At 36.4% G+C, this 12,483-nt stretch overlaps 2 protein-coding genes across 5 annotated transcripts in view; one reads left to right on the top strand and one right to left on the bottom strand.

Annotated features, from left to right (window-relative positions):
• LOC105675678 (enolase-phosphatase E1-like) overlaps window positions 1–10,556 on the bottom strand; it is a 33,234-nt gene extending 22,678 nt beyond the window's left edge. For 2 of the 4 annotated variants that reach the window (XR_001101293.2, XM_012372963.2), the window contains exons 1-2: window positions 9,838–10,556; window positions 7,597–8,735 (exon numbers count right to left, since the gene is read on the bottom strand). Coding sequence is in view for 3 of the 4 variants with exons in the window: in XM_012372963.2 (XP_012228386.1) it covers window positions 7,597–8,549 (953 nt within the window). In the remaining variant the exon portion in view is untranslated. The remainder of the gene's footprint in view (window positions 1–7,596; window positions 8,736–9,837) is intronic. The other 2 variants (XM_012372965.2, XM_012372967.2) reach the window with 2 other exon arrangements.
• Window positions 10,557–11,587: 1,031 nt separating this feature from the next.
• LOC105675684 (G-protein coupled receptor Mth2-like) overlaps window positions 11,588–12,483 on the top strand; it is a 76,130-nt gene continuing 75,234 nt past the window's right edge. The window contains exons 1-2 of the mRNA XM_067359869.1: window positions 11,588–11,736; window positions 12,219–12,454. The gene's annotated coding sequence lies outside the window, so the exon portion shown is untranslated. The remainder of the gene's footprint in view (window positions 11,737–12,218; window positions 12,455–12,483) is intronic.

The raw sequence follows: 12,483 nt of genomic DNA, 5'->3' as shown, positions 1-12,483 counted from the left end.
CAAACGTTCATGCGCAATAAAAACTATACAAAAGAGCAGGCTGGTTCTCCAAAAGTATCCAAAAGAAGTATCCAAGTATTCCTTTTTTTAGCATGATAAATGAAACAGAACAAAAAAAAAAATTTCTCTTTTAGCACAAAGAAAAGAAAGAAGCACATTGAACAATTTCTAAGATTTTACTTCATAGAAAAAAATCAGAACTGAACATTTTGGGCAGGTTCAAGGGCAGGTTTTCTTTATTCTCCGCGTCGCATCTTCTGAAGTCTCAACGTTGCGAAGAAAAATGCTAAATACCTAAGAAAATAGCACAATAGTATTGTCAATAATATATAGTATTGTAGAATAACAATAGACTATTTCCTGAGGATAACTGAGAAAACTGAGAAAAAGATTTATATAACAATGAGATCTTGAGTAATAAAGCAGCTTTATAAAGTGCAAGTTAATCCTTAAAAAAAGTTTTAAACGCGATGTTTCTTTCAAACAATTCAAACAATAATTCAAAGCTGATTACTTTAGTTATAAATATTTTTGCAAAGTCTACAAAATGCATTTGCATGAAAAAAAATTCTGATTCAGATCAGACGATTGTTTCGGCAAAACTTATACAATGTAACAAAATAGTATCGATATTTTCTGAAATTAATTCATATCGAGAGAAACTTATGCTTTTTTAGAGAATCCTTCCTTTGAGAAAAAATATTGATTTTTGGAAAGCCGCTGATTTCGAAAAGAGTAATAATTGATTCTAATACTGCCGCTTACGAATAAATATAATATTTTCATTTCTAATTTTGCAGGTACTTATTTTATTAATTCGGTTGCTGTTTTAATTCTCCTTCGTCGTTTTATCTCGTGAATGTCGTTGAAAATAATGCGCTGGCGAGTTAACCGCCAGAAAAACGAGACCCAAAGTTTTCAGCATGCGACCGATTATTCGAGTAATTCGAGCCATTCGGCTCGTCAGGAATACCGGCAGACCAGATCGGATCGGCGTCGGAGTTCTCTTGGATACCTGGTTCCGCAAATATCTAGGAGCCTGCACCGCGCCACCTTGTTTCCAACGCCGACTCCTCGCGCGGCTTCTCGTGCTCTTCCCGCCGGAGTATGCAGCCGGGAGAGAGAAAAGGCAATATCTCTCGCTCTCTCGCAACTAAGATACCCGGATGCTATCCTTCGTTCTCCCGTGGTTCTCTCGGTTGCTCTTGTCTCGTCTCGTCTCGGCTTGGCTCGCCGCCGCTGTGGCGCACAGCTGGCGGCACAGGAGGGAAACCGCGTCGTCGGCCCCATAGCTACCAGACGCGCGCCTGGAGAACGACGAAGGATGATGCGCAGCTGCGGCAAACGAGGACGAAGTGGGGCAGGTCGAAGAAGAGTCTTGGCGCCTACGGGAAACGGAGGAGAGGCGATATCTTGCACGGTAGGCAGACATCGTCGGGATCGAGAAATTTCTCGGGTGTGAAGATTTTTCGCGACCAGTGAATTTTTCACAAACGCCTATGACTTTGATGTAAATTGACATTTTAGGTGAATTTTGACGATCAGCGAAGCAAGAGGTGAAACGAGAGAGAAACGTTTGATTCGGATTCTTTAGAATCCAGACATTAGAATCGATTTTATTTTGCTTTGCATTTTCTCATTGCCAAAGAGAAGACATGTTTTTATGTCTCTTATCGTATTTTCAGAGAATCGTGAAATTTTCCAAACAAGCTTATCGAAACAGGAAACTATTAAAATTCTCTCTGAGACCTTTGTCAAAATATTTCTCAGATATCTGTATTTGTTCCAATCATGTCCGGATAGCAACAACAAGGAAAGTGGAAAGATGAGAAATACTCTCTCGTCGAAGGGGAATGAAGGATCGACCGTGGGTTGAAGCGTCATCCAACGCAATATATCCTCTTTTCATCCTTTCCGCGATACTTGCACAATAGCTTCACGTGCTAAGGCGATTAATTGCAAGATCAAATAAAAATTAAAATATTCGTAACAGCGCGACCTTCATAATTCACATGGATATGCATTCAATTCAACGCGTACGGTGCGGTGTCGCGATTTTATCGCATGATCGAAAAATTATTTTTGCACTTAACGTCGTAATTGCAGTTCGTGCACCTGTGTCGAAGATACGCAGCTGCGACTGCAAAGAGATCCTTAATGAGTTGCAAAGTGAAACAACGAAGGCTCAATAAGTTTCGAAGGGAATAAAATATACAGCAAACGATTAATGGAATTAGTACTGTAAAATTAGAAAAGGGGAAACATTTTTTCCTTCACGTTAACATACATACTTTTTACACATTAATTTAATTTTCACTAATTAATATTTTTTTCAAAGAGAGAATAATGTTCTCCAAAGAAGCTTAAGTTTCTCACATCCTTTGATTAAATAATTCATCATGCCGATACCAATTAACCTCCAAGAGCAATGTCACGATTGAAGTGCTTTTCGAATCGATATTGTAAGGCGTCATTACGTAAAATATTACGTAAAATATTTTTTATATATCACAGCCAATCAATAAATATTCTAGGCTATTACATTTATTACTTATTGTTTTTCTTGGACGCGATGAGAATGTAAAATTCCAACCTTAGCAATTATGTCTGAGTAGATATCCAATAATTGCAATTATAAAATTTATATAAAAAATTGATTTAAAAAAATAACCAATAATTAAATATTTGTCAAATCTTATTTTTATGAAAGTTTCGTACTTCTACTGCAGATAGCGGTTGATAACTTCGACGGGAGTGTAAAGTTAGTGTCGAGAGTCCGACGAACGAGCAAATGAACAGCGGGAGTCGCATACGGGAGGTGGCGGGGAAGCGAGATCACCGGAAATCGGCCTGTCCTTATTTGAGCGGTCGCTTGGTGAACACAACACCGAAGCCAGACAGGCCTCGTTCGTACGGAGTCACTATTTTCCGCTCTTGGAGAGCATGTTTAAGAATAAATAAAATAGAAAAGAATAAATATAAGAATAACTAAATACTATACAATAATATATAAAAAAATATGTTAATGATAATAACCAAGTAATGCAGGTAGCAGGTAGCAAAATACCAAGACGGCGCAGAGAACGACCTATTTCGATAGCGTTAAAATCTCTCGCCGTTGAGGCGACCGTTAAGAATTTTTAGCAAATTTCCGAAAATTGCCACATTCTATTTACGTAATTTTTATCAAAAATATTTTACAAATATTAATATATTAAATACTGTTACGGCAAAATAAACTGAAACATCTCAATAGATCTAGAATTTGCTAAAAAGGACCTGTCAAATATTGCAAAATTTATAAAAATAAAATTCTTGAGTTTCCACGAAGTATTCCACGAGCTCTAAATTTATTTAAAAATGTCAAAAAACCTAATAATTTTCCATTACAAATGTTATCGATTTTTAAAAAGACACATGAATATTTGAAGACGCTGGGTGACAAGAAATGACAAGAAACGACAAGATAACGACTTTCTCTTGTCATATATCTATTATTTCGAAGAAAGCACGACATTGATTTATGACCGTACAAAATTCCTTTTTTTCTTATTTTATATAGTTCTCTTTAAAGCATATCTTTTAAGATACCTATATAAATACTAAGGCGATAAAGGAATAAATATTATTTGCAAATGTTTATATGTGCTTAACAGATTTTCACTTCTCGCTTTTTCCAGGCAACATTTTACAATAAACTAGCGGTTCAATAAAGTTCTTTGAATTTTTTAAGTAGAACACTTGTACGATTGCTAAAAACCAATAAATCTGAGGAAAACCTTGACCAAAACCTTGCGTCAAAGCGAATAGGAGCCAAATTTGAGGGAGAGAGCTGGGGCAAGTTCACAGCTCTCATCGCCGTGGATGGTTGGTACCATTACGCATATTTCTGTGGACATGGCGAACACACATACACACGGGTAGAAGCTTGTGAAAGGGCAACGAACGCATACACACATACACGCACGCACGCACGCACACATTCGTAAGGGCGGTCAACGGGGCTTTCTCGTCAACCAACATCTGGTCACGGTTCCTTCGCCCGAGGGATCTACGGACAAAGAAGACCTTCCCTTTTTCTCGAAGGCCTTCAGTTTGGATTATATTCTACGCGCACTATACGGACAGTGGATATTCCATCGCATATTCCGTCAACTCGGTGATTCAGAACTCGCAGCCCGTTAATTGCAAAAATACGATTGCAATCCAACTGAATGGCGGAATCACATGCGAAAACATCGGAACGCAATCACGAAAAAGTCGTTTCATTCGAAACTAAACTTTTTATTACTCCTATTTTTCCCACTCTTGTAAATTACATAAATATGTAACGTGCAAAACACGTAACGTTTTTAATATTCTCTCTTGCATATTTTTAATCTAACTAGATTACCATTAATTTATATTCTGTTATATTTAAACCAAATCAAGTTTTTCCCATTTTCATCATCAAGGGAGCAAAAGGTTTTCGTGTGAAGAAAACGCAGTTCGAATGCGAGAATTCAGACGGGTCGTAGATCGAGCGTAGGGTCGGGAATAATCGAGTCTAAGGGCTGGTTCCGAACCCTTCCCAGTCGGTACCGGAGTGGTTGGTCTCCGGCAAACGGTGACTGCACGTAACGACCCTAGCGGTACCGTTTCTATGGTACCGTTCGTGGGGATTAACGCCCCTCTCGCGTCGTCGCGGCCGCTCTACTTTCATCCGGCGGCGGCGGCGGCGGCGGCGGCGGCGGCGGCGGCGGCGGCAGCGGCGGCTGCTGCTGCTGTTGCTGCTGCTGACGCCGCCGCTGCGGGGTGAGACCAGCCTTGGCCTGGGACCATGGAAACTGGATAGCCTTCCCGTGAAACACGCGCGCGCATATATATTGGTCGATCGCGTATTATAATTATCTCAGCTATGCGTGGTCCAAGAGTCACTCGGAAAAACGTCGCTTGTCGATCCATCGATCAATAAATTGTATCTCCAATGTGAAGTTTCTTTTCAAGAGCAGTCTCAGATACAGTACAAATGCAGTTACTCGCAAAGTTGATTGAATATGTCATGTTTAAAAAACTTTAATCCATTTTTCTCAATTATAATTAAAAGCAGAAAAAAGAATAAGTATATGATAGTAATTTTCACTGTTTTTGCATTTTAAAAATTGTGGAAAAATTATCAATTTCGTGAGTCACCGAAAATTGGAAAATAATATTGTATGTAATATATAATATCATTCATATATTATATATAATATATTGTATGATATCATTTTGAACCAGTAAAGAGCTCAATATGTGCGATAAATAATCTCTGAAATTAAATCTCGTCCATTTTGAACCAAAATAATAACAAAAAACAATTGTAATAAAGATTGTAAATTTTTACCGGCAATACTCATAAAAAAACTGAAAAAATTATTTATTTTTAGATCATTTTGAATAAGTAAATAATAATTATGACCTGCCTTATTCATAAGAATTATTTAATGTTATTCATAAACAATATAATAAAAAGAGATATGCACTGCCATAAATAAAATTCCGTTAAAAATAACGCATCATAGCGTTAGCCTACGAGTCGAGTATCGAGTTTCTACGGTATGGAATGTCATGTGCATTACAGAATGATGCTAGGCTAAATGATAAGATGACACAAGATCAATCGGGGGCGTAACCGTGAACCAAGTCAAATATACAAACATAAAATGAATAACTCAAACTTTTTAGCCGTTACAGTGCTACAAAATGACTGGCCATTATTTTTGGTGCATCCATGATAATTAAAATTATATATATATATATATATATATGTATATGTGTGTGTGTGTGTGTGTGTGTGTGTGTGTGTGTGTGTGTGTACTTGTAAAAACATGTAATTTGCTATAAATATATAGTGGAATGTACAAAATTAGTTTAATCCCGGAAATTATTTACTGCTCATGATATAGTTTTTTATACTGAATCGAGCGATACTATTTATTTTTTTCCAATGTATTACGGTGTGCATACGCAAAGATCGAGATAATGCTTGATAGTGATAATATCATCACGTAGCGCGCAACGTTGCCTACGAGGTTACGCCTAGCGTCATCAGCAACATATTGTCGTCGTTTAACCTTCGTGTCATCGAAGTATTGATAACGACTACGGTAACTGACAAAATTATTTTTTTTCTTATTCGGCTGATTTATACTCTGTCGAAGACGCATTTCATTCAAACAAAGAGGAAACGTTCAACAATGGATGTTCTCCAGTGTCACACGTACAAAATCGATGGTACCAATAAAAAATATTGTAACCGCGGCATTGTAATTTTTCGGATAAATTATTTATAACTTTCTTTCTAAAAGTTTTTGTTTATCAATTTATTTTAGGCTTACAATAAAAAGATATTAAGTATAAAGCTTCATCATCGATTAGAGTTATAATATCCCTGAAGCAAATTGTACTTGAAAACTATTGGAAAGTGTAATTGAAAATACCTAAAAATATGGTCATAATACTTTTAGCTATCCAAAATTGTTCCAATAGTTGTTATATGGCGTGCTTGTTAGAGATATAATATAGAAAGTCTCTCGAAATAGATCAAACTCCATTTTCCAACAATGAACAGCTTGAATTCATTAATTTTGATTCCGACCTTATGCGCTCAAAATTTACGATGCAATTTTAAATAGAAATAATAAATTTACTTAAGTAAGTTTACGTTCCTAAGTAATATGTAGAATTTTCGAACATTTAAGGATTTAACGAATTACTGTGTGTATTTATTATTGTTAAGCAAATCAAGTTTTTTTTAAATGTAATATCGATAGAAGACGAGAAGGGGGGGTGAGATATTTATGATGTAAATACGGAAAAATAAGGGACATCATCATAGCGTAGGCTCAAGGAAGAGAGGGCGCGTTGCAGAAATAGTCGTCCTGTTATCGAGATCACCGTTTGCTTATCTTCCCATGGTCAATATTTCGCCCCGTCTCGCTTTTTCCCCCCTCCCGTCTTTACTTCTTTCTCTACCATGATTCCTGACGTCGTTAGCGTGCGTTTGCACGCCCATCAGTACGCTCGCCACTTATCCTAGCTTTATCGGCCGATAACACCAATCTCGGCCACCATCGGCGACGATCGCAAAGGCAAAAGGAAATCTCCGCTATATCCAGAAATATCTTCTGGCGAACCAAGTTGACGCGCCGGTGTGCATCGGCAAGAACGCGCTGTGCTCCCGCTGGAGCAAATCGTCGCAAAAATGCACAAATATATAGAAATAGGGACCCTTCCCACATTGTGTAGAGAATAAAAAATCGTGTGCAATTACTCAAATTTCAAAAGGCGAATGCTAGTCGCATTTCAGTTTTAAGAAATTTTTCATAAAAATAATTAATTGTATGAAAAATATATCAGATATATGTTCTAACAATTGCTATTGCAACTGTATCAAAACAAAGTTATTTATTTCTTAATTAATTTTGGAGACAAGCGGATGATTAATAGCGCGATAATTACTATCGCGAGGTGACATTTTGTTTCTATTTTTTACTTTCTATTTTTAGTTTTGTTTTTAGCCTCCACCAATGTAATGAATATAAAAATAAATAGTCAACTAAATGCAACACTCACCATTTGATGCTCCTCTTTATGATGTTGCAAACAATCTTCTGCGATTTTCTGGGCGATATAGAAGGAACGTCATTGTGCTTCTTCCATTTTGCTCTCTCGTCCGCCGCACTTTTTTCTTCGTATATGTTTTGTTTACATCCTTTGGTAACGTTATCCTCTTCTTCAGGATTCACCCAGTTCTCCACCCATTCTGCTACGTGATCCTTTTGATCGGCCGATAATGCAGAGTCGCCCCCAAGTTCTTCCTCATTAATAAGCTCGCTAACCGCGGTCGGAGGACCAACAATTCCGACTTCTGATTTCTCTTCTGTTTTCTCCGAAGATTCACTTGAATCCCTCTTGTCCTCTGTACTCTTCGCAGTCACGGAAGTAGTAGACTCTTTTGTGCTATCTGTCATATCGTTTTCCAAATCAGTTTCGTCTTTTATTATCGTCTGTTCTTTTTCACTGCTATCTTCTGCATCATCTGTCACAGTTGCAGGTGTGTTAGAACTCTGAAGTATTTGTAAATCTTCATGCAAGTCTTGTAAAATCTTGCTCAATTTTTGGTCTACCTGGGAGAGATATTCCGTGGTTTCTTTATTATTAGAATTTGTTTTCACAGAACAGGATTCGTTATTTTCTTTGGTCTTTGTTTCGATTTCTTCAGAAACTTCTTTTTCGAGATTAGTTTCCTCCTCAGGATCTCCATTGCAGTCAGATTTACAAGTATTTTGTTGTTGTTTAAGCTCAAGTAATGCTGTACTTTCAGTAACTTCTTTTTCTTCTTCTTCTTTTTGAGTGATAGTACCTGCAGTTTCTCCAGAAATAGATGCTTTGTCAATCTCTGGTAATTCATGTTTCTCTTCATCACAGGAAACTGCTTTATTGGCTGCAGAAGTTGTTGAGGAAGGTTCTGACATCTTGTCTTTATCCACTGATGTTTTAGTGTCTTCTGCAATATTTTTTGCCATTATCAGATATTCTCAGAAATTAATTTTCTAACATTTTAATTTCAATAAACTTGCATTATAATCTTTTAGCATACTAGAAGGCTTATGTTGTTCCCATACGAATCTTCTTCGACATATTATTATATGGAGTTGAAGATGATGTTCCGACACCTTCTGCAAATTTTTCTCACACTCTTTGGACTACTCCTGTAAGAAAATAAAATATGTTTAAGAATAAAAAAATGTGGAAATGCTATTTAAAATCAACATTAATTTCAAACCAACAAATTTTTATTATCCATATCTTTGTATTATTAAAAATAATATAGTTCATATTGTGCAAGTATTATGCATCTTTTGACTTTTATCATAATTTACTTACAAATTATTGCTAATAAAATAAAGATGTAAATATCAGAAATTTGTTGGTAAAATACAACGAAATATTTATTAAAATAATTCCATTGTAAATTATATGCATTGAAATTGTTAAAACTACCATAAATATATTATATATTATTACTATTATTGCAATATATATCTTTGTAAGTTAAAATACAGTAACAATAATTCCTAAGCGAAGCAGTAAGCATTGAGCATATCCACTTTCTCACTGATTTTCATAAAGCTTTAAACAAATGCAATTTTAATGTTTCAATTTGAATAATCTTTTAATTAAAATAATTCTATAAAAGTAAAAACATTCTAAATTTTGTCTTACGTACCAAATACTGTTGAACGAGTATACTTGTATCGAAATATGGGATGATAGATTTCCTAATACAAAAATACTTTTAACAGTTTATTCCACTTATTTTATATGTTAGAATAGAAACAAAATTTTATTAAAATCAGTGTGAAAGTAGTATTTTACACATATACTCAAATATTTTGTGAATGATTCCTTCCTGCATTATCAATTGAGTAATGTAAGTGAGGTTATAAAAAGTGTTGAGTATTACACAAGATACAATTCATAATAATTTCATATAAATGTCGACAGATTTCCTCACTTTCACATAATGCTAATCATATGCAGATTTCCCAAGAAAGAAAGACACAAGGAACATAATATACGCAACATCGTATCATGTATTAACATTTAGAAACTACGCACAATACGTTAATAGGCATTCGCAAACATCTTTAATGGTCATTAATTATCGTGCATAATTTTCGCATAAATTTTACAAAATCGAATATCTTTCCACGCAAATGATGTCTCAGCAAAATTGTCACCATTGCCGTATGCAAGACAAAAATAATTTTTTTGGCGCAATGCTTGTTCAAGAATAAATTTAAGACTTACACGTGTGATACGGCGAGCAACCTAGGCTTCTTCTAGTCTCTTTGAAAATCGTTAGCATCTTCGGCATCTCGTCGTAGTACTACGACAAACGCTTCTCTTCTGCCAAATAATTCTCGGAACCTACACAGCGCAAATGTCCATTTCGCACAAAGTTAATTGCATCAGCAGTCAACTATTCTTTTTTTAGTTTATAATTTTCATTAATGGCACTATTGCGGCAGCGAACTCGGACTGTGACGCGCCATGAACGCTTATGCCGCACGATTGCTGCGGGGATATTTCGCGATCGACATACTGTGATACGCGGCTAACGCGTATAACTTATCACACCATTATCGCTCGTGCCGGCGTTGATGAAACGAGATGCCGCATTATACCGGCTGTGACGTATGAAAACGGCGAAAATGATGGATCCGTTGTTGAGTAAGGTTTATCGCGATGAAATCTACGTAATATATTTCGAGATTCTTTACCACATTGATGAGTGTGATAATCCAAAAAACGCTCGTTCCTCGCGGTAATGAGGAAAATACGAATTCGTATCGAAAGTCACAACAACATGCACTTAGCAATCGCGCCGAATAACGAAAAGAGAGACGAACGTATGCAATCTTCTTGTAAAAAATTCGCCGATTCGCCTGCGAAATACATATATAAGATATAGACAAAATACTACTCCACTCAGTGATGCAATATTGTTCACGGGGTTCCAAAGCTCCCTAGCGAGCCTATTGCATTACTGTTCCACGTGATGCAATGCGATGTTACCATAATATGTTACGAAAAATAGTTACTCGAGATTGTTAGACAAAAAAGATTTAGATTATTCAAATAATTTGTTGATTAATTAACAAATATCCAATTATATTAAAAGTATAATACAACCGGAACTGCGAGGTTTATGAATATATATTTAGTGATTTTTCTAGTGCTACCAACTGCAGTCTGCAAATCGATCCACATGTTTCTTGCTTATTTGGACAAAGTTGAATAAAACTAAGATTGAGGTTATTTTATTGGTCGAATTCAAGAGCTGCATTTCTCAATATTCACTGTCAGTGCTGATAATTTATAGTTTATATTACATACAAGTTTCAGCACTGCCAGTACATTTTAGAACATAGCCAAATTTGTCATTTCAATCAGTCACCTTACAATTAGTTTAATACAGATTTTAGATTAATTCCGTTTTAATTATTCTGAAAATGCTTTGATGCAACTAAATATTTCGAATTTACTTTTCACACATTACAAGACTACTTTATGTTTAGTTGAAAAATTAACAAATGATAAGTACGTAAAATCTAATTAATTTAATTATTATAATATTATTTTATATTTGTAATTACGTATTGCAAAAAATATAAAAGCCGGAATTAAAATAAATAAAATACTCACCAAAAAAGGTGAACAGCGATAGTACTCTCTTAACCGCTTTTTCCAGTCAAATTCATATTTTGATATCATGCTTCGAGTAAAGTAATTGAAAATGGTTGTTACTCCGTGATTTTACGCGAATGTCGTCACCGTGTATCGCTGTCCATTGCTATGTTCTTTGTGCTCGTCGACGAAATTGTTGTGTAACTTTAAGATTATTTATGTGAACTATTATGTGAACTCACATTCGAGTTCAACTTTTCTCTTTCGTCATCTTTCGCGGATGCACTTGAGATTATTAGTTTGTCAGTAGATGATGTGCACTGTGTCACACTACGCGGCGCTAGCTGACTTCGTTTCCTTTGACAACTGTACTTTGACTAGAGTAGTCGATGAAATAGCCGCTTAGGAAGAGTTTGTAGCTCCGTGAATTTCGCGAGTTTGTGCGAATTTACGTAAATGTCGTCGCCGTGTTGTGGTTCCTGTCATCGTGCCTATGGTGCTCATCGATGAAATCGTCAGGTAATACGAAATCATGCAAGTTCATGCGAAATATCGTATATATTTAGTCTTTGATCCCGCAAACGCGTTTGAGATTACTTCATCAACAGATGGCGACTGTGTCGTATCATTGGCGCGCTATCCTGCTTCTTTTCCGGTCAAATTCGGTATTTTATTTGCATTTTTGAATAAAGTAGTCAACGAAATAGCCGCGTAATGAGTATTTGAACTTTTGCCACTTTCGCTAGTTGTGCCAGCAGTTTACATCGATATCGTTGCCGTGTAGCGCTTTCCATCATCGTATTCGTGATGTTCGTCGACGAAATCGTCGCGTAACATGAATTCGCGTGAGTTTACGCGAAATATCGTAAGTATTCGGCTTTTCGCTTTTACGAATACACTTGTGCCCGCCAATTCGCCGATGATATATGATCGCGCGACGTGATATCGTTTCGGTCGCCATTTCGATGCGTACTTTTCGTCAATCGTAAATTTGTTTGTAGATGATATGGCGCTCGAAGTTAACGGATCCATGCTGGAGCCGAGGATTTCTGTCGGAACGGATGGCTCGATTTGAAGGAATCACGAACATCGCAGCAGTCGCCGAACATTCACCGAGCATCAACGGAGCGAGTTTCGAAGTTAAGATTGCGTTCAATTTGGATATCTAATGAGAGCTCGGATTCATCTCATCTCAGCGATGACCGACGAAAATATCAAGGAGTAGTGGCAGATCAAGGTAAGTGGCAATAATTGTTCAATTTCGCC

This window comes from Linepithema humile, chromosome 7 (assembly GCF_040581485.1).
Source record: "Linepithema humile isolate Giens D197 chromosome 7, Lhum_UNIL_v1.0, whole genome shotgun sequence".
Taxonomy (NCBI): domain Eukaryota; kingdom Metazoa; phylum Arthropoda; class Insecta; order Hymenoptera; family Formicidae; genus Linepithema; species Linepithema humile.
This window is presented reverse-complemented; position numbering and strand designations above follow the sequence as displayed.